Genomic DNA, 20,912 nt, shown 5'->3' with positions numbered 1-20,912 from the left:
CCTGCAGGGCTCGTTTAACTGCCAGGCAGCAGTTTCTGGGGTTTATAACAATAGTGCTCATTTAGCTAGCTGTTATCTGCCAAGTACTGCTCCAAGTATCCGAATGCAGTAACTCACTCCTCACCACAGCATTCTGAGGAAAGAAGTCTCATTACTTTCATCTTATAGATGAGGAGACTGAGACGCATATAGCTTTTGGGTGAAAAAAAGCCATGGGCTTCCCGGTGGCTCAGTGGTAAAGAATCCGCCTGCAGTGCAGGAGCTGCAAGCTCCATCCCTGGGTCAGGAAGGCCCCTGGAGCAGGGAAGGGCAGCCCACTCCAGTCTTCTTGCCTGGAGCATCCCATGGCAGAGGAGCCTGGCAGGCCACAGTCCACAGTGCTGCAGAGAGTTGCACACGACTGAGCAACTGAACACCCACACACGAAAAGGCCGTATCGAAACCCTGAATATCTGGTCTGAGCCCTTTTTAACCACTGCCCTCTGTTCCAGCTGACTGTACTATGAAAACCTCTTTATCCTCATGAGAGTCACTCCCAGGAATAAAGCATAAGCCTTCTCTTGGGTATGCAAAGTTCCTTCTACTGGACCTCTGCTTGTTTGCACAAAGTGAGGTAAAGATGAGCACCCACTCAGAAGATCTAAACAGACATTTCTCCAAAAATGACACATGGATGGCCAAGAAGCACATAGAAAGATGCTCGACATTCCTAATTATTAGAGAAATGCAAAGCAAAACGACAGTTAGGTATCACCTCACACTGCCGGTCAGAATGGACATCATCATAAACCTATAAACAGTAAATGCTGGAGAGGGTGCAGAGCAAAGGGAATGCTTCTGCACTGTTGATGGGATGTAAGTTTGTGCAGCCCCTATGGAGAACAGTCTGGAGTTTCCTTAACAAACTAAACTACCATATGATCCAGCAATCCTACCCCTGAGCATACACCCGGAGAAAACCACAACTTGAAAAGACACGTGTACCCCAGTGCTCACTGCAGCACCATTCACAACAGCCAGGACGCGGAAGCAGCTTAAATGCCCACTGGCAGAGGAATGGACAACGAGGACGTGGTGTGCATATGCGAAGGGACGTTACTCAGCCGTGAGAACAGCACCGTTTGTAACAATATGCATGGACCTAGAGATTATCCATCATACTGAGTGAAGTAAGTCAGAGAAAGACAAATATCATATGATATCACTCATATGTGGAATCTAATTTTAAAAAAAGATATATATGACCTTATTTACAAACCAAAACGGCTCACAGATTTTGAAAACAAACATAGTTACCAAAAGGGAAACGTGGAGGGGAGGACAAATTAGGAACCTGAGCTTCACACACACACACTGCTATATATAAAACAGACGACCCACAAGTGGGTACAGTACAACACACGGAACTTCACTCCGCAGTCTGTGATAACCATGCGGGGAAGAATCTGAACAGGAGTGAACAGAGGCACATGTGAGACCAAGTCCCTTTGCTGTATGCTGAAACTAACACAACACCGTAAATCGGCTATACTCCAGCAAAACTGTTTTAAAGAGATGGGCACCCATTAAAAACATGCTACAGGTCACAGCAGATGATGGTTTTGTTTATGAGACAATTCTATAAGTGATACTCATGGTTAAATGAGACGCAAATCTAACCAGTAAACGTCACGTTTTTAATTTTTCAAATACGCTACTCCATGTCTACCTCCATTATTGCTCAAAGCTCTTCAGAACTGGATCTCATCCAGCAAGCGGTTCCCACAGTAGACAGAGGATTCCCCGTGTCTCATTTTGCCGCTGTCTTAGAAAGTTCTGTTTCTATAAAGTGATTCTCATGCTTTCTATGGTGAAGGATTAGGTGGGGTTGGGGCTGTTGTTTTAATCCCAATCCCTGAAGATCAGTATTCTTATAAAATATAAGACAAAATTGCTAAAATATATGATCATATTCTTGAATATTCCAGCAATGTCAAATTGTTATAAAAGTTTCTAAAAGCTTAATGTCAATATCAAGCTTATCTTGTAGGAGACTGACCTACATTCTGACTACCCCTGCTCTAGAATATTTCCTGCGACTTAAAATTCAGTACACAGTTTTAGGATTTTCGTGTGGGGTCCAGAAAAGGCTGGAATCCTGGTCAGCCTTTCACAAATAAAGACACGTGAGAGCTCCCTCCGCTGCCAACAAAACTCAGGGCAAGGTCATTGCCACAGCTGCACTTCCGAGCAGAGCTGACAGTCAGTCTTTATGAAATATTTGACAGGGAGTTTTACTTTCTAAGGGTTTAAAAGCTTTTTATTGGGAATATTTGGTAGATTTGATTATGCTTAGAAAATATAGAACTATTTCACTTAACCTCAATTGGAAAAGTAAATTTAATTCCTCTTGTTTTATATATATTAAAGCTTGAATTTGGTTTACCATATATCTATACTATTCTCCAACTTCGGTACTTTATCTTGTCACTTCCTTGGATAAATTTAATAAGATTTTATAGCTAAAGAAAATTTGGAAAGATGGTAAAAGGCATTTCTCTTATCCGGACAGATTTCCTTTCCCACATTTGTACCAAGTTTAAGCCCTCCGTCTTTCCCTGTCAGCCTCATTACTTTAATCGTTTGTTTGGCTGGACTTACTCAGCTAACGTGAACAGTCTCACAGATGCAGGGAACAGTCTCACAGTCTAACGGGAACAGTCTCACAGCCTAACAAGAACAGTCTCACAGGCACAGGGAACAGTCTCACAGTCTAACGGGAACAGTCTTACAGTCCAACGTGAACAGTCTCACAGTCTAACAACGGGAACAGTCTCACAGCCTAATGAGAATACTCTCACAGGCACAGGGAACAGTCTCACAGACACAGGGAACAGTATCACAGTCTAACGGGAACAGTCTCACAGTCTAACAGGAACAGTCTCACAGACGCAGGGAACAGTCTCACAGTCTAATGGGAACAGTCTCACAGTCTAACGGGAACAGTCTCACAGTCCAATGTGAACATTCTCACAGACACAGGGAACAGTCTCACAGTCTAACGGGACCAGTCTCACAGCCTAACGGGAACAGTCTCACAGTCTAAGGGGAACAGTCTCACAGACACGGGGAACAGTCTCACAGACGCGGGGAACAGTCTCACTGTCCAATGTGAACAGTCTCACAGACACAGGGAACAGTCTCACAGTCTAACGGGAACAGTCTCACAGTCCAACGTGAACAGTCTCACAGCCTAATGGGAACAGTCTCACAGCCTAACGGGAACAGTCGCACAGTCTAACGGGAACAGTCTCACAGACACAGGAAACAGACCTTGTGGTTGACAGGGGGCGGGAGTTGAGGGGTGTGAGCTGAGGCTGGAGTTAGCTGACTTAAGCTGTTATATACAGGATGGATAAACAAGGCCCCTCTGTACAGCACAGGGGTGATAAACCATAACAAAAAAGAAAGAGAGAGAGAGTGTGTGTGTGTGTGTGTGTGTGTGTGACTGAATCTCTGCAGCCGAGCAAAAACTAACACAACACCGTAAAGTAATTATACTTTAAAAATCAAAAAAAGAGGAAATATTTAAGACATTCACTTGGCGTGTGGGGGCGATTAATAATACAGTTCAAGGGCCTGGCATGCCTTTGTTTTATAGTCTAAATGCACACACTGTCTGTCTCCAATAATATATGACGTTTATATGGCAGTAATGATTCGTAAAACACAGATATAAATTCTCCATTACTCCCCAATAGACTCCCAGAAAATATGTCTGTAAATTAAGAGTGCACAAATCCAATTTCATTGGAATTCACCAAAGGGTCTTAATAGTTAAAAAATTCTAAAATACTTTCTTTTGCATAGCAAACATACTTCTGCACAGTAAAAAATTACCATGAAATTTTATCAATATTTTTCATTCTTATTACACGTTTGTTTAACTGGGGCACATATGTGTTGAAGACTTTTGATCTTTTTTTCCTTCATCTAGGTGTCCAAGTGTTTCAAAATAAACAGTGTGAAATGAAAGAAACTAGCAAAGGGAAAACTATCTAGAGACAATCCAAAGTAAATATTATTATTATTTTACCTTGTATGGCTTACAAGTGCATGCACAAGATTAAACTGTAACTCATTCCAAATTAATGGGAATATTTAGCAAGAAGCTTAATGTGTTTCTTGGAAAGAGTAGAAACAAAAACCAAAAAACAAAGCTCTCACTCGGGGAGTTTTTATGGGTTTCATTTTAGGAACAAGATTAAAATATGAGGACAATAACAGGAAAAAACGAAGCATCCAAATTGTATCTTCAGTCGTCATGGTTATGCACAATTCTAACTTTTTGGTATGTTCCAATCACGGAGCATTTGAAATCTATAATCTGAGTGAATTTATAACTCAACCTGTTTTATTCAAGTGTCCATTAACTTTCCAAAACTGCTCCCAGACCAATTCCATGGACCTTCTGGTCATTCACAGTGGACGTGGTTATTGCCCACTGTGTTATCACTGTGTATTATGGCGATTCATCCATCAGCCTGAAATTAAGTACTTTCCTGAAAGAATCTGGAGCTCAAACAATTGTTTATGTACCATAAAAATACAGTAATTTACCATCAAAGGCTTTATAAGTGAGGAAGAGAAAGAAAGGATAATAATGTTACTCATGGTTTTAAGACAGGCCCACGGATATAGTTTACAACACAAAGAATGTAGCCAATATTTTGTACTAACTAAATGGAAAGTAACCTTTAAAAATTCTTGATTTTTTTAATTTTAAAAATGAAAACACTTCATTTCTTAACTTAAAAAGAGGGAACCCAGGTTTTCAACAGAGAAAAAAAAATAGAGATGAAACAAAGGAAACACACAAAAATCTAAATCCCTCAGGAAGACACTCTGATTAAGAATACATTAGAAATGACTATAAATCTGCTCAGGGTTAATGTCAGGGAAAAATACAACTAACTGTTAACGGAGGGCATTTTATTAGGAACACTACAACTACACAGAGAAGAGCTTTGAGTTACGTTTTGCTGAACCTTTTAATCAGATTCCCACCATCAAGTTATTTATGTGCATATATATATGTTTATATATTAAAAGTTTATATATCAAAAGTATACACACACACATGCACAGAGACAAGGGTATAAATGTATATTTATGACCCAATTTTTGTGCTCTAACAAGTTGTCAAGGCAACAGAAGCAAAGAGGTAAACAAGGTTTAGATGCTTTATCTATCTAGAGCAGGTTACAAAGATGGAGCCAGTTTCAGAGACAGAAAAGTCATCAAGTTTGGGTCAAACATAAACATTAGTTTCCGGAGAGATGAAGGAATGAGCGTGAAGCCTGCACTCCCAGCGCGCTGGCCTGGCCAGTCAGGAGACACAGAGTGGCTCGCAGCTGTGCTCATACGCACCGTTCCCAGCACTTCTTCCGCTGGGTCCCCTGGAGCAGTCAGGTAGGTCACCCTGAACTGCTGCACACTGCCGTCTGAAATGTCCCATGCTACCCGCAGGCTAGAAGCGGTCTCATCATCCACCACCAGGTTCCTGATTCCGGTGCGGAAAACTGGAAGAGACACAACCAGGCATTTAAAGAACTTTTCATCCATCGTATTCCAAAATGAGCTACAGAGGTGATCTGTGGACAGGGCAACAAGCATCATTCAATAAATCTCTGTTATGCAGACCCAGGCGAAACAAGCACTGCTCAGCTTCCGTGGTTAACCCGGAGCTAGGACACCGATAAACAGCAAATAAAAATGGGTTTAAAAGACGCTTTCAAGGTGAGTCCGTGGACCCTCAACCCCCACGCTTTGTGTACACCGGTAAAGGGAAGCGGGGGGCAGCTCTCAGCTCCGGAAGGAGAAGCGGAGCCCCAAGCGGGCACGACAGTGAGAACTCGCGTCAGTCCGCGCGGGAGAAGCAGGGCAAGGGGCCCACGTGGCCGAGCTCGCTATGCAAGGCAGCATCGGACACACACAGCCCGTCGCCTGCTCACCTGTTTCTCTTTTTATTGCTAGATTTCTTAAACAATGTTGGCCGCAGCATGTGGGCCTTAGTTCTCTGACCAGGACTCAAACCCACAGCCTGCCCTGGGAGACAGTCTTCAACGCTGGAGCCCCAGGAACGCGCCCCGGCCGTGTGCCTGTTCACAACCTTCACTCCAAGCACACGCCTCCCGCCGCGGCAGCCTCGATCCACGCAGCCCGCGGGGGCGCTATCCTTCCTCCGGGGTCTCGGCCTCCACCTGCGCTCAGCCCGTGGGGACACTACCCTTTCTCTGGATCTCTCGGCCTCCACCTGCGCTCAGCCCGTGGGGACACTACCCTTTCTCTGGATCTCTCCTCATCCATCTGGGTTCAGCCCGCGGGGGCGCCACCCTTCCTCCGGGGTCTCGGCCTCCACCTGCGCTCAGCCCGTGGGGACACTACCCTTTCTCTGGATCTCTCGGCCTCCATCTGGGTTCAGCCCGCGGGGACGCTACCCTTCCTCCGGGGTCTCGGCCTCCACCTGCGCTCAGCCCGCGGGGCGCCACCCTTCCTCCGGGGTCTCGGCCTCCACCTGCGCTCTCTGACCGTCTCCTCTGGCTCCCACAGCGACGGCTCTCCTTTGTCCCATCTCCTCCTCTCCCTCTCGCGCTAACTCTCCCCCAATCTCTCCACCTCCGCTGACTCTTCTCTCCATTCATTTACTGCCATTCAGCAAACACTCACTGAACTTTTCCTGTAAGTTAGACGGTGTCAGGCCTTTAAGACACAAGTGCATAACGCGCGACAGAAATCGTGACGTGTCACAGAGGAGGCAGACCGAGGACCTTCCTAGGCAAAGCTGCGGGAGGGGACCGGGGGTGGGTCCAGAGCGCAGCGCCTCCCCTGCAGGACGAGGCGCTGAAGGCAGGAGGAGAGACAGGCTCTAACCGGGAAGCATTCGGGGGCTATGCGGGAGACGGCGAGCACAAGGCAGGGCTCGGCAGGAAGGTGCACTGAGGAGAGAGTGAGTCAGTGAACGGACGAATGCGCGGACGGTGATGGAGGCCCACTGAAGGGTTTAGGTCAGGAAACGAATCTCATCAGGCGTGTATCTAGCCGACTCTGACAGTTGGGTGCTGTATGGGGACGGAGGGGAAGTCAGGTTGAGAGAGGAAACAACCGATGTAAGACCGGTACACAGCCTCGGAAACGCACAGACACCGGACAGGAACAATCCTCAACAGAGAGCAGATGGAGGAGTCACTGAGCTCAGACGCAGAGAGAGACGGCTGGGCTGGGGCTGCTCACGCCAACAGCCTCCAAGCGATCAGGTGGAAACCCAAAAGAAGACGGGAAACAGGGAGCGCCACGAGGACAACGATGAGTAGGCACTCAGGGACAAGAAGAGGCAGAGAGTTCCAAGGGGAGTGGAATTTGAACCTGCATGCCCCTTCCTAACAATGATATAAATCAGATAAAACTGGGATAACTTCTGCGGAAAACAAGCTCTTCTTCTTCCGGGCGCTCGGGCTTCTGTTTGCTCTTACCTGATGTCACAGGTCTGGTAGGTGCTTCTTCGGTCGTAGGTGGTTCTGTCCAAAAACTGTCAACTAAAAAAGTAGTCATGACTTTAAAATTCTCTAATGATGATAACTCTATACATTTGTCTATAGCATCTTAGAGTTTTCAAAGAAAAGGCAGACAAGGGCGCTGAAACCTGAAGAAGTTAGTTTCTAATCACAGATGCCTGCCACCATATTGAATCACATCTATAAAAGTGAGAAATTCACTTTGAAATGGGGCATAATCATGATGATTAAAGGAAACTGAACAGCTGTGAAGGAGCCGCCAAGCAGGACCAGCAAGGCAGACAGTAAGACGTGCATCTGCTATTTCTGTATCCACACCGGTCAACCAGAGGATAGAAGGGCTGTTTGCTCAGATTCCCTCTTTGAGGTCAACTTGCTCATCCAGCAGCTTCTAGAATACTGGCTCAGACCTCTGAGACTTGCCTTGGCTGAGACTGCCGACTCTATCAGGGGATGGCCTGGCTCCAATGGGGTACAAAGACCCAGCCCTTTGACTCAATTTGGGACCACTCAGAAGGGCCACGCCAGGTCCAGAATTGCTAACAGAATTCACTGAGGGCTCAGTTTTAGCTTTTCCCTATTCCCTATCCTTTCATCCTTGTTTCCTTACAGATGTATCTCCCAACTACACTCTTCAACAAACCTTCTGGATGCAATTTTCTATTTCAGAATCTGGTTCCAGGGAACCCAATCAAAGACAATTTAATGTGTGGTTAATACCTCATATTTAAAAAATGAAGGGATGAATGAATCAGCAAGCAAATTTTGTGCAAGATTCTTGGAACCAAGATCAACATGGGATTTTCCAGAAACTCCTGGACACTTTTTCCTACATTTATCTGATTTGCTCATTTATTCAGTTATAAATTATTTCATCCATCCATCCATCCATCCATCCATCCATTTATTCTTTCATCCAGTCACCCATTCCTCCATTCAGCAAATATCCACTGCAGAGTTAAAATATGCCATGAATTGTGTTAGGTGTTGGGGATGTAACGGTGAACAGTACAGATATGGTTCCTGCCTTTAGATGATGGCAGACCAAGTCTAAGGTTCTCTGCACACTGATTTCATTAAAGGTGAAGGTGTGTGAAGGGTTCTAGGGACAAAGTTTCTGAAGCCAGGAGTAAGGCTGACGGGCAGGGAACCCAGGAGGGTGAAAAGGCTGTCAGAATAAATGGTGGGAGCTGGTGAAGTCCACTGTGGCCCGACTAAGACTTACGTGTGGTCCCAACAGCAGTCACCACCTCACTCTCACTCCCGTCGTCCAGCACAGCCAGCAGAGAAACTTCATACTCAGTGCCAGGCTCCAGGCCCTCAATAACATACGAGTCTTGGTCTTCTTTTAGGACAACCTGAAACGTATTTGGTCCTTAGCAACCGGGTTTACTTGAATAACAGAAGAGAAAGTTAAGAAAAAATAATAAAAAGCAAAGATGCTATCCCAAGTGTAAGCAAAAAATAACTAAGCATAAGGAACTCCAGGGCCACTGAGTTCAACTTTCAAGTCAAACCAGAGCCTTTGTTCCCCTCAACCCTCTCAGCAAAGGAACGGTCACTATTGTAAAAGCAGCATTTTAGCAGTCTCATCAAGTGCCATTTATGAGAATCAAAGATACCGGAAATATACAGCACTTATAACTGAAGCCCTAACAAAAATGCATTTTGATCTTGGAAAAATCATGTGATTTGACATTTACAAAACTCCAGGTCATGCAAAGCGTTGAGTCCTTCTGGGATTCTCAACGTACTTTAATACAGAAACCAACCCAAACGTCAGCACTGGGCATCCGCTTCCCAATAAAACCGCTGTGTCGCTATTTAGTCGCCAAGTCGTGTCCGACTCTTTGCGACCCCGTGGACTGTAGCCACCAGGCTCCTCGGTCCCAGAAAAGAATGCTGGAGTGGGTTGCCATTCCCTTCTCTGGGGGATGTTGCTGACCCAGGGATCGACCCCGTGCTTCCCGCATTGCAGGCGGATTCTTCACCGCTGAGCCCCCAGGGAAGCCAGCTAAAACGCCCTGGGGTACTTTTCGACCTCCGCCACTCACCTCCTCGGTCCTGCCCCCGTAGACGGGGATCCACATCAGCTTGTGCTGCCCCTCATCCACCGAGAGCGGGTGCCAGCTCACTCTAAAGCTGTCTGGCGTCACCTCGTCGATCTCTAAGTACTGCTGGGCTGGGACTTCCTCTGTAAGCAAGGGGGAGACTCTGTCAGGGAACAGAGATGGCAAGAGACCCAACTCAAGCAGCCCGCCAGGGGCCCAGGCAGAGAAGGCTCTTTGAATCCCTTCTTTCAGGAAAGCTCGTAGACGCGGGGAAATCAGCACTAGTCAGTCCAGAGCGGGCTTGTGCCCCTATCTCCAGCGCTCACCCACAGTGTAAGTTAGGGAGGCCAGGACACAGCAGACTTTTACAGGTTGTTAGTACTTTCCAGAGCTCTTGGAGTCTCTATTTGGCTCTTTTCATTAATTATAAAAAAATAAGAGTGCCACATTTGTTATTTTACAAAGATACTGTTTTCCAAGTATTTTGAAGAAATGAATAAAATGATTCCTTAGAAGCCTGAGAAATGTCACTTCTAGCTTTCTTGCCTCTCATGCCTGAATCACTCTTTAGTGATAAGTTAGATCCTAGAGAAGAACATTCATCCTTTCAATCTTGTACATATGGCTGCCATCAAATTGAAATATCATTTATCAGACATCCACTGTTACACTGTTTACAGGCTGCTGGGATACGCAACAAAGACCGTAACATCTCATTACACCCAAAGTGAACTGTAACTCATTGATTTTTATTATTTGAAATCAGAGGTTTGAAAACTCTTTGACAGGATATCATGAGAATTCCAACTAGAGTTAGCCTTTGGGAGATTTTGCAAAATCACTGAACTCTTCTCTGTGAACATTATTTCTCAATCTGCCTTATTTCTCATCTCTCTCCAAATTACCTCTCTTCTTAGTACAGCACTAAATTTGTTTCCAAGTGCAATTAATAATGTCTGGAAAGCAAGCAACAGAATTTTTCTACCAAGAGGCAAAAAAAAAAAAAAGTTACATTTATTGAATGACTACAGGGAATATACTCAAAAGAAAAATAGTGCATTCGTGCTTTATTTTTTAATTTTAGTATTTAAAATATGCCATATTGTTGTATGACTATTGTCAAGCAGCATGAAAATACCTAATTGGCTACAGACTGATGCATTAGGTTAAATGGCATCTAACTGTCATTTTTGTAGGCCAAAAACTATTGAAGAGCTGTAATTTTGGAAGTTCAATTAATATACACATATATCAGTGGAAGAAATGTGAAAATTTTATGTCGCTAGAACAAAAGAAACAGCGTGAGATTAGGGAGAAAACGGTGCAGACTTTTATTTAGCAAAGACCTTTGAACTTAGATGGTTCTGTCAGTCTTTGCTTTGAGAGAAAATAATTAACCAGTAGGCATTCTACTCAGCATAGTATAACATAAATAAAAATTAAAATGCAAGCTCTTGGGACTTCCCTCATGGCCGAGTAGTGAGACTCTGCGCTCTGCATACAGGGGGGCAGGGTTCAATCCCTGGTCGGGGAACTAGGCCCCACAGGAAGCAACTGAGGCTGCGTGTGCCGCAACTGAAGACCCCGCATGCTGCAACCAAGATCTGATGCAGCCCATGAATAAATTATCTAAAGCGCAGTCTCTTCAAAATCACCCTTGAAGAAGCTCTCCAGCTTCTGGTTTCCACCCAGTTACTCCTGGACACTTTTCAAACCATAGTAAGACTGACCTGTGGTAAAAATTCCAGTCAGAGGTTCTGACTGCCCCTCGTCATAGATGGAGAAAATGGCAACAGTGTATTCGGTGAGGGGTGTCAGGCCCTTCAGAGGGAATGTAGTAACAGGATCGACTTCAACCTGCAAGAGAGAGAGGTCATAACAGCTCTATCAGACGCGTTCCCGCCTGCTGGGCACTAGCAGTATGAGAACTACAAAGCAGATGCTGGTCATAAACCATAACGGAAAAGAACGCAGGGAGAAGGCAGCTATCCACCCGTGTGACTGACTCGACTTGCTGTACAGCCACAACACTGTAAGTCAACTATACTCCAACTAAAAAAAGAGAGAGAGTGAATTTATATATTCACATTTCTAATCTCATATCCTTAAATAAAATCAGTTCAGTTCAGTTGTTCAGTCGTGTCTGACTCTTTGTGACCCCATGGACTGCAGCACGCCAGGCCTCCCTGTCCATCACCAACTCCTAGAGTTTACTCAAACTCATGTCCATCCAGTCGATGATGCCATACAGCCATCTCATCCTCTGTCGTCCCCTTCTCGTCCCCTCTTCAATCTTTCCCAGCATCGGGGTCTTTTCATGAGGTGGCCAAAGTATTAGACTTTCAGCTTCAGTATCAGTCCTTCCAATGAATATTCAGGACTGATCTCCTTCAGAATGGACTGCTTGGATCTCCTTGTAGTCCAAGGGACTCTCAAGAGTTTTCTCCAACACCTCAGTTCAAAAGCATCAATTCTTCAGTTCTCAGCTTTCTTTGTGGTCCAGCTCTCACATCCATACATGACCACTGGAAAACCATAGGTTTAACTGGATGGATCTTTGTTGGCAAAGTAATGTCTCTGCTTTTTAATATGCTGTCTAAGCTGGTCATAGCTTTTCTTTCAAGAAGCAAGTGCCTTTTAATTCATAGCTGTGGTCACCATCTGCAGTGATTTTGGAACCCAAAAATATAAAGTCTGTCACTGTTTCCACTGTTTCCCCATCTATTTCCCATGAAGTGATGGGACCAGATGCCATGATCTTCATTTTCTGAATGTTGAGTTTTAAGCCACTTTTTCACTCTTCTCGTTCACTTTCACCAAGAGGCTTTTTAGTTCCTCTTCACTTTCTGCCATAAGGGTGGTGTCATCTGCATATCTGAGGTTATTGATATTTCTCCCGGAAATCTTGATTCCAGCTTGTGCTTCATACAGCCCAGCATTTCTCATGATGTGCTCTGCATAGAAGCTAAATAAGCAGGGTCACTATATACAGCCTTGACGTACTCCTTTCCCAATTTAGAACCAGTCTGTTGTTCCATGTCCAGTTCTAACTGCTGATTCTTGACCTGCATACAGGTTTCTCAGGAGGCAGGTAAGGTGGTCTGGTATTCTCATCTCCTGAAAAACTTTCCACAATTTGTTGTGATCCACACAGTCAAAGGCTTTGGCATAGTCAATAAAGCAGAAGTTGATGTTTTTCTGGAACTCTCTCACTTTTTCAATGATCCAGCGGATGTTGGCCATTTGATCTCTGGTTCCTCTGCCTTTTCTAAATCCAGCTTGAACGTCTGGAAGTTCACGGTTCACGTGTTGCTGAAGCCTGGCTTGGAGAATGTTGAGCATGACTGCAACTGTGCAGTAGTCTGAGCATTCTTTGGCATTGCCTTTCTTTGGAACTGGAATGAAAACTGACCTTTTCCAGTTAAGTAAAATACCTATCAGTTAATTTTCAAGACGTTGTTGCAACCAATATTATTTCCCTTCATCACAGCTAGAGTAAGTGAGGTGCACGCAATGTCTGCGGTGCTGATACAAAGTACTGTAATGATCACAGCCGGCTTTGCTAGGAGGAGCCAGGCATGTACAATAGCTTCCACAGGAACTACACAGATGAACAACCACACAGCGGGCGGTGAGCACAGTCTGTGTTATTTCAGTTGTTCAATGAGCCAGCTTCTTTTAATCGGCAAGTTTCACCTAAGAAGAGAAATCCCTGATCAGCCACAGTCACCTTCTGTCCAAGTTTTCCCACCTCAGGGCCTGTGCAGATGCAGCTCATTCTGTCTGGGACCTTATTTCCTGGGCTCTTTTCAAAATAAGCCCTTCGCCATCTGTTAGGCTTGTGCTTATACTTCATCTCCTGGTGGGGAGGTGTTCATCTCTCCTCCGGTCTCGGTAGGATGATTCTTTAACACTATCCTTGTTATATATCATTTTCTTTCTCGTTTTTGACCATACTCTGTGGCTTGCAGGATCTTCACTCCCAATCAGGGATGGACCCTGCAGTTCAGCATGGAATCCTAACCGCTGGCCTGCTGGGGAGGTCCCGGCAGGGACAGTGTTTGTTTCCTCCCTGGCACCGATCCCAGCGTGGAATCATTTTATTTCCTAAGTACAAGGTACTATTTCCAACATAGAGTGTAAGCCTCTTGAGGGCAGGACCTTGCTTAGCTTTTTAAATATTGTATATTGAATTTTATATATATATATATATATATATATATAGAGAGAGAGAGAGAGAGAGAGAGAGAGAGTGAATAGAATAAGTAAATGGAAATTGAGATGTAGGCACCAAAAATCCATTTTACAAGAGATTACACGAAGGGCTCATCTGAATAAACGGTTAACACAGAGACTGCAGGCATCTCAAAGGAACTGACGGCAGGTCATAAAGAAAGACTGCCAGCCCCGAGGAAACGAGTTTCCTGCTTCATGATTTTGGAACTCTGCGCCTCGCTGCTGGAGAGGAGCAGCCAGGCCCGACCTTCTCAGCCACCCCAGACGTGGGAGTGAAGTCATCTTAGAAGCCCCAGCCCAGCCGGGCTCCCACGCGAACGCTGGGGTCACCTTAGCTGACACCACATGGAGCAGAGACCGGCGGGCCTGCGGGGCCGGCCCAGCTCCACAACTGTGTGTTGTTATTTTAGGCCAGGGCACCGGCTACGGAGCCAGAGCTAACTGAAAACGTGTACTGTCTCCTTCTGAAGCTAGGCCTGGTCACATCATGGGTGACTCTTAGCAGTTAGCGTTTACTCTGGCCTGCATGCTGTACGCGCATCCAGCGTACTGACCCCTTACCACAGCCTCATAAGGTAGCTAAGTGTTACTCCTAATTGGGAGATGGGGAGAATGAGGCTCCAAAAAGTTAGGAGCTTGCCCAAGGGAAAGTCAGCCAGCTCCTAAGACTGGAAACGTAAGGGTTTCAGGCTCCAGATTCTCTGGTTGTAAATACTAGCTACACTAGGGCTGCACCATTTAAACGCACAGAAAAGACAGAGCCATACTCAAAGTATGAGACAAGCTGTTCTCCTAAACTACACTTACCTGCTGCCTTCTGCTGCTTCGAACCACACTGGCTAAGGTTTACTGGGCACTTACACTATGCCGGGGGCCTTACCTTCACTGCTCTGCTTGGCCCCCTCCTCCCTCTCACTAGGTGTATGATGACTATGTTACAAGCGAGGAGCCTGAGACCCAAAGGCCTTAATTAACCTTCCTGGGGTCATGAAACTATTAACTGGGATGGATACTTAGGTCTTGATATACTTCTGTATAAGTGCCCACATACGCAAAAGTATACGTATTTCAGCATTATATATTGAATATATATGTTTATTTTTTTCAAGAGACCTCTATTGAAAAGATCTAGTTTTACTTATTAAAAGCTTTTCACTTCATGCTGAACAGACTGCTTCATGCATTAATTGTTGATCGTTTTATTTCATCGAGTGAGAACTGTTGGGTGCCACGCATTCTCGCTTGCTCTCATAATGTGCTTCGGACGAAGTTCTGGAACTGCTTTTATCTGGATCACTTTTAAGACGTAGGAGAAGAATTTGGGAAGACGGTAACAAATAACTATGATCTCATTGTTACACAACTATTTCTGAGAATAATTTTTCAAACAGTCTAACTAAAAACTTCAGCCTTTTCCAGGAGGGATGAAGAGGGCCCTTGATGAGGACCCAGGGTCTGGGCTCTGCTGTTGAGTCACTGTGTCGGAAACCGGGCCCGTCCTGAGAGCCCGGGGCCTGCGGCCTCTCACGGGAAACCGAAACGGCACCATCAGGCTTGCGCGTCTCCCTGGACCTGCTCGCAGGGCATGCTATCTGAGACGGCTGCTTCTTTGGTTTGACAGGTCAGGCTTTGGCAACACTTTTTCTATAAAAGTTGCACCAAGTGTTCTCTGTAAAAATCTCAGAGCCTGACTCAGGGTAAGCACTCAACGTGTGTTAGCTGCCAACATCACCACCACCCTCACCACCGTCACCATTATCATCACCATTGTCGTCAACATTTGTTTAAATGCTCTGTTCTATTTTTCTTCCTTGGACTCCAAAAAGTTAGGGAGAGAGGGAATGCAGAAAAGACAGAGAGAAGGAGAAGTAAGTGAGGGAGAGAAGGTGGGAGAGGGAGGGAAGCAGAAACATACGGACTGAGCTGAAAACAAAGCTTTTACAATCAATCACACATTACGTAGTAAGCAGACCTTAGTTGAGATGCTTTAAAGTTCATTCCAAAATATTTTGGGAATTTCCTAACAATCCAATTGCAGCATTATCTTTAAATAAAAGTTCAAATGAATAGCAGTAAAGCAAAATATGGTAGGGATATTCACCCTTAAAATCATATATTCCCAAACTAGGTAAAATAGTATTTGACTCATATAAGACAGTCTTCCAGCAACCTTCAGTTTCAGTTGCATAAATAAAAACTAAGAATTAAGAACACATACACCGAAAAAAACCACACAACCCCTATCAGTCAAAATGGAAATGTTACTAAAGCCACGCATTATTTATTCACTTCATTCCGAAAAGATGTTCTCAGATTTTCATGCCTGGTCTATTTACTCATATTTTAAATTCAGTTTTATCAAACATGGTTTTCTAATTTCCCAGCACAATACAAATTAGAAATAGCAAGTACCAGAGGCAATCCCCAAGGAAAAACACTGCAAAAAAAAACACATGAATTTCTCAACGAACACAACTGTAATTTTTTAATGGAGAAATGTATGTTGACTAGACCTTTTATGGCCATCTCACAATGCAGACAAATGCTGAGTCATCATGCCATACACCTGAGACTAATACGACATTACACGCCAATCACACTCAACAAAAATATATGATTATATAGTTCATATATGCATACCTATGGCAGTTCATTTTTGGTTCATGAAAAATTATTTCCAAGTAGGAATGCTTTGAAGTGAACAAATTTTAATGAATATGCTTATGTTATTTTGGTTGTTCGATGAGCCACCATTTTAAAATTTCACATAAAAAGAAATCCCTGGTCACACGGTCAAGGGGAACGAGATCTGGCAGCCCCTGCAGGTTTCTGCGCAGCAACAACCTACGGAGCTAACAGCGGCTGCCTCTTGCTGCTGCTGCTGCTGCTGCTGCTGAGTCGCTTCAGTCGTGTCCGACTCTGTGCGACCCCATAGACAGCAGCCCACCAGGCTCCCCCATCCCTGGGATTCTCCAAGCAAGGACATGGAGTGGGTTGCCATTTCCTTCTCCAATGCGTGAAAGTAAAGTCACTCAGTCGTGTCCCACCGGGCTCCTCCGTCCATGGGGTTTTGATGAGCATGTACAAACTCCCCAGCAATGCAGTGCCCACCAGGCCCGGCACCCCGTCACTGTCACCCACGGTCCATCGTCACTGGTCATTGTCTTTCAGTGAGAATTTCTGCCCCCAAATGGGAACATGAAACATAACCTAAGGGAGCCTCATGTTTCAAGAAAAACAGGTGAGACTATTTCTTTGCAGATGCAGCAATTTCTGCCCTCAGTTACATGATCCACGTAAGCCTCCTACACAGCTGAATTTGCAGCCCTTGGGAAAGCAGGTTACTTATCACTGATAACAAAGAGACATTGATAGCTCGCTGCTTTTCATTTCTTTCTTTTTACTACTCCAGGTTCTCATCTTCAAAAGCAAAGCACATAGTCTAAATGACTGCAGCTTCATCAGAATTATTTGCCCTCAGGATTTATGAAGATTTAATAAAAGATATTGAACAGTATTTCTGTACTGTTAGTGAATGTGCAATTTTTGTCCATTCATTACCCCATATGCTGTAGGAGGGCACATTCAGCAAAATATTGCTTGGATTTCATTGTAGGAGAAAGCTTGTCTCTGTATATGAAAATACATGCTTTACTTGGTCAAGAAATAGAAATGATGTAATCCAACATATTTCCCTTGTTGTCTTAGCTTCTTGGACCCAGATAAGGGAAGAACATAAAAATAACTGCTATCTAGCCTGCTAAAATATATTTCCAAGGCAAGAATTTCTGAAGAGTATTAGTCACTGAGTGCAAAATACTGTATCTTCATGGGTTTCAATAAATTCTGTTAGTTGAAAGTTTCTTCCTACACAGAACTTGAATGATTCAGTTTTCAACGTGCGCTCATTGAACTAGGGTCTTTCAAGCACTGGCACTTCAGTTCCCTGCTTCTGTGAAGACACACACTTCCTCACCAGCACTCCCTGGGGCAGACTGTATTTAAAAAGTCCGGCTCCCCTATAGCTGCCTTGCTGAACGGATCGTGTAAACAACCAACTTTGAAACGTAGAGCCGTTCCAGCTCCCAGGTGGTCATCTTCCCGAACCGGGCATCAGACAGAAATACGGAAGCCGCTGTGACGTCACCGTTCCAGCCACTGCTTGGCTACTATCTCAAGCCAAACCCACCAAAATGGCAAGAGAAAGTGAACAATTAGCAACTGCTGCAAGCCACTGTGTTTCGGGATGATCAGTTTCATAGCCCTGAGAAACTGAACCCCGACCACCGGGAGAACACACTTCACGTTCCACAGCTTACCTCATTGATCTCAGTCCCATCGGCATTGTTATAGACAATTCGATAACCGTTGATCTTTGCTGAAGTTGCATCCCAGGCTAATCGAGCACTGCTAGAGCCAATATTGGAGACTCTCAGGTTTCTGGGCGGGCTTAAGGGTACTTTGCAGTAGATGGAATAAAAAAGAAATGAAAGTTTAAATAACATATATGCAAAAAGGACCCCAAAGCACCGCATCTGTGACTCCTAAACTACTGACATATGAAAATTCTCACTCAGATAATAACTTCTAACAGAGAACATTAACAAATTAACAGAGAAAAGTTTTCCTCTTGGAGAATGACGAGTAGCCACAAATTGCAGACACTTAGAAGCAAACGCAGTGTAGGTGAGTTTATGAGCCTTTCTTCTCTAGTCAAAGCTACCATTTCCTGCTGATATAAATGAACAACCCAATGACTCAAAAACCAGGAAACGTGAAATTAAACTTCAGCTCTTGCACTCAGCAGTCATCTGGTCCTGGCGAAGTCACTCTATTCCTCTGACCCACAATTTTCCATGTGGCAACGGCTTCTTATCTGTCCTCTCCACTCGGGCGTCTATTAAGCATTTCCAGCTCAGCATGTCCAAATCTGAATCACTGATTCCTGTCACCTCTCCCAATCTTCTCTCTCAACCTGTCCTTCTGAGGAAATGAAAACTCCACTTTTCCCATTGCTCAGGTCGAGAACCCTGGAGTCATCTGAGATTCAGGTTTCTGAAAGTATCTCCCCTTCTCAGTGAAGCCTTCCATGATCACCTTACATAAAATAATCCTTCCGCCTCAATTCTACCTATGTATCTTCCCTGATCCATTCTTTACTTCACATTGATTGGTCTATTGTCTCTCCCTTCCAATATACTGTCATCTCGAAGGATTACAGAATCTGATTTAACTTTGTTCCTATCTTTATCTCCAATAGAGTACGTTTTCAGTAAATATCTCTTGAATCAAGGAGTAGGAACCTTGCCCTGGATAAAACCTACTGGCTTTGCGAGACTAGATAAAAGCAAACACTTTACTGTGGCTTTAACAGCATAAAGAGGCGTTGATTCTTCTATACATCCTCACTACCAATCCCACGGCTTTTTGTACTTCTTCGAGGATCCCTTTCTGAGTCAACAGGTTAAAATTTGTCAATAATCTTTGAGAGCTCTGTGAGCTTTTACAGGTTTATAGTAAACACAGTTGCTGAGATTGCATGCTTTCTATGAGTGTGAGATATTACACGTCACCACATTAAATCCTAACATTAGATGGCAAGGATAATGCTATAATTAGCCCCATTACATGGATCATGAATCTGAGGTTACTTGGCCAAGGTCACAGTTAGTAAAAGCAGGAGAGCAGCTGGAATCCATGACCCAGGCAATCGATCAATAGATTTGACAGCCTAGCCTAGGCTAGAACCCATGACCCTGTTAGCTGTCCCCCAGAGCACAGCGGTTCCTCACCCTAAAGGCCAACGCTGCCATTAATTCCAGGCAGACTGACTGTATGGCCATTAGGAGCCTAGAGGCTGGGTGACTCTCACTCCCTGACGTGTAGGAGAGACAAAAGCAGGTGAGCACTCTGTGCTGAGCACACTTGGCTCTACACTGCAGTGGAGCAATGTGTAAACGGGTCTGTCTCAGGCAGCCAGGACGGCGTTTTTTAGGCCTTTTTTTTAGTCAGCTACTAATGGGAAAGAGTCATGGACACTTTTTAAAAGCACAAGGTATCAGCGTTTTGAAAATCTGCTTCAGGCACTTTGCCCTTTCAGTAGCAGTCCCCACCCTTTTGCAGGGAAGGGTTCATGGCAGTCTCTCCTCGGATGGGCGGGAGAGGAGGAGTGGCTGTTTGGGGCGACTCTGGTAAGCAGCGCGAACTGAGATCCCGCGCTTGCACGGTCAGCGGGGTCTGTCCCTATGAGAGTCAACGCCCTTGCTGATCTGATAGGAGGCGGAGCTCAGGTGGGAAGGCAAGTGATGGGCAGTAGCTGAGAACACAGATGAGGTTCGCGCACTCGCCTACTCACCCCCTGCTGTATGGCTTGGGGTTGGGGACCCTTGTCTTACCAAAGACCCACATTAGTACTTAAATGAAAGCTTACTAACTGAAAGAAAGCTAAGGAGGATTTTTCCTTTTACAAAAAATGCAAAAAGCAAAAACAACCTTCAGCCTTCGCGTTGTAGCAAGTCATTAGGGAGCCAGTGTGCATCCCAGGCCCCCCGGTAGCAAGACGGGCCCTGCCAAGCTCCTTCCGGGGACTATGCTCAGCGTCTCAGCATCAGGCAACCGTAGCTTTGAACTGTGTTTCTGAGCATCTGTGCTTTATCCTGATTTGCTCTGTGCATCCATTAGCAAAATGTATCCTAAAACTGTTTCTTTGCTTTCTGTTATTCCAGCTTACAAAAGGTTTCATAGGAACACTCTACTTTTCAATAGTGAGGGAAAACTAGAAAGAAATAGGAATTCTGAGTGAAAAAGAGAGATGCGTGGTTGGGAAAGTTTTCATTCCAAATCAACAGAGTCCTCAAAATGACTTAAGTCAAGAGACATACTAGGGCTTCCCTGATAGCTCAGTTGGTAAAGAATCTGCCTGCAGTGCAGGAGACTCCGGTTTGATCCCTGGGCCGGGAAGATCCACTGGAGAAGGGAAAGGCTGCGCACCCTGCATTCTGGGGCTTCCCTGTGGTTCAGCTGGTAAAGAATCCGCCTGCAATGTGGGAGACCCAGGTTCGATCCCTGGGTT

General features: G+C 44.8%; 1 protein-coding gene across 8 annotated transcripts in view; it reads right to left on the bottom strand.

The window, feature by feature from the left end:
• COL14A1 (collagen type XIV alpha 1 chain) overlaps window positions 1-20,912 on the bottom strand; it is a 225,232-nt gene that overhangs the window by 127,101 nt on the left and 77,219 nt on the right. For all 8 annotated transcript variants that reach the window (XR_009595100.1, XM_060394001.1, XM_042254547.1 and 5 more), the window contains exons 14-19: window positions 18,160-18,299; window positions 11,335-11,461; window positions 9,608-9,747; window positions 8,779-8,911; window positions 7,512-7,574; window positions 5,410-5,561 (exon numbers count right to left, since the gene is read on the bottom strand). Coding sequence is in view for 7 of the 8 variants with exons in the window: in XM_060394001.1 (XP_060249984.1) it covers window positions 5,410-5,561; window positions 7,512-7,574; window positions 8,779-8,911; window positions 9,608-9,747; window positions 11,335-11,461; window positions 18,160-18,299 (755 nt within the window). In the remaining variant the exon portion in view is untranslated. The remainder of the gene's footprint in view (window positions 1-5,409; window positions 5,562-7,511; window positions 7,575-8,778; window positions 8,912-9,607; window positions 9,748-11,334; window positions 11,462-18,159; window positions 18,300-20,912) is intronic.

This window comes from Ovis aries, chromosome 9, assembly GCF_016772045.2.
Source record: "Ovis aries strain OAR_USU_Benz2616 breed Rambouillet chromosome 9, ARS-UI_Ramb_v3.0, whole genome shotgun sequence".
NCBI lineage: Eukaryota > Metazoa > Chordata > Mammalia > Artiodactyla > Bovidae > Ovis > Ovis aries.
This window is presented reverse-complemented; position numbering and strand designations above follow the sequence as displayed.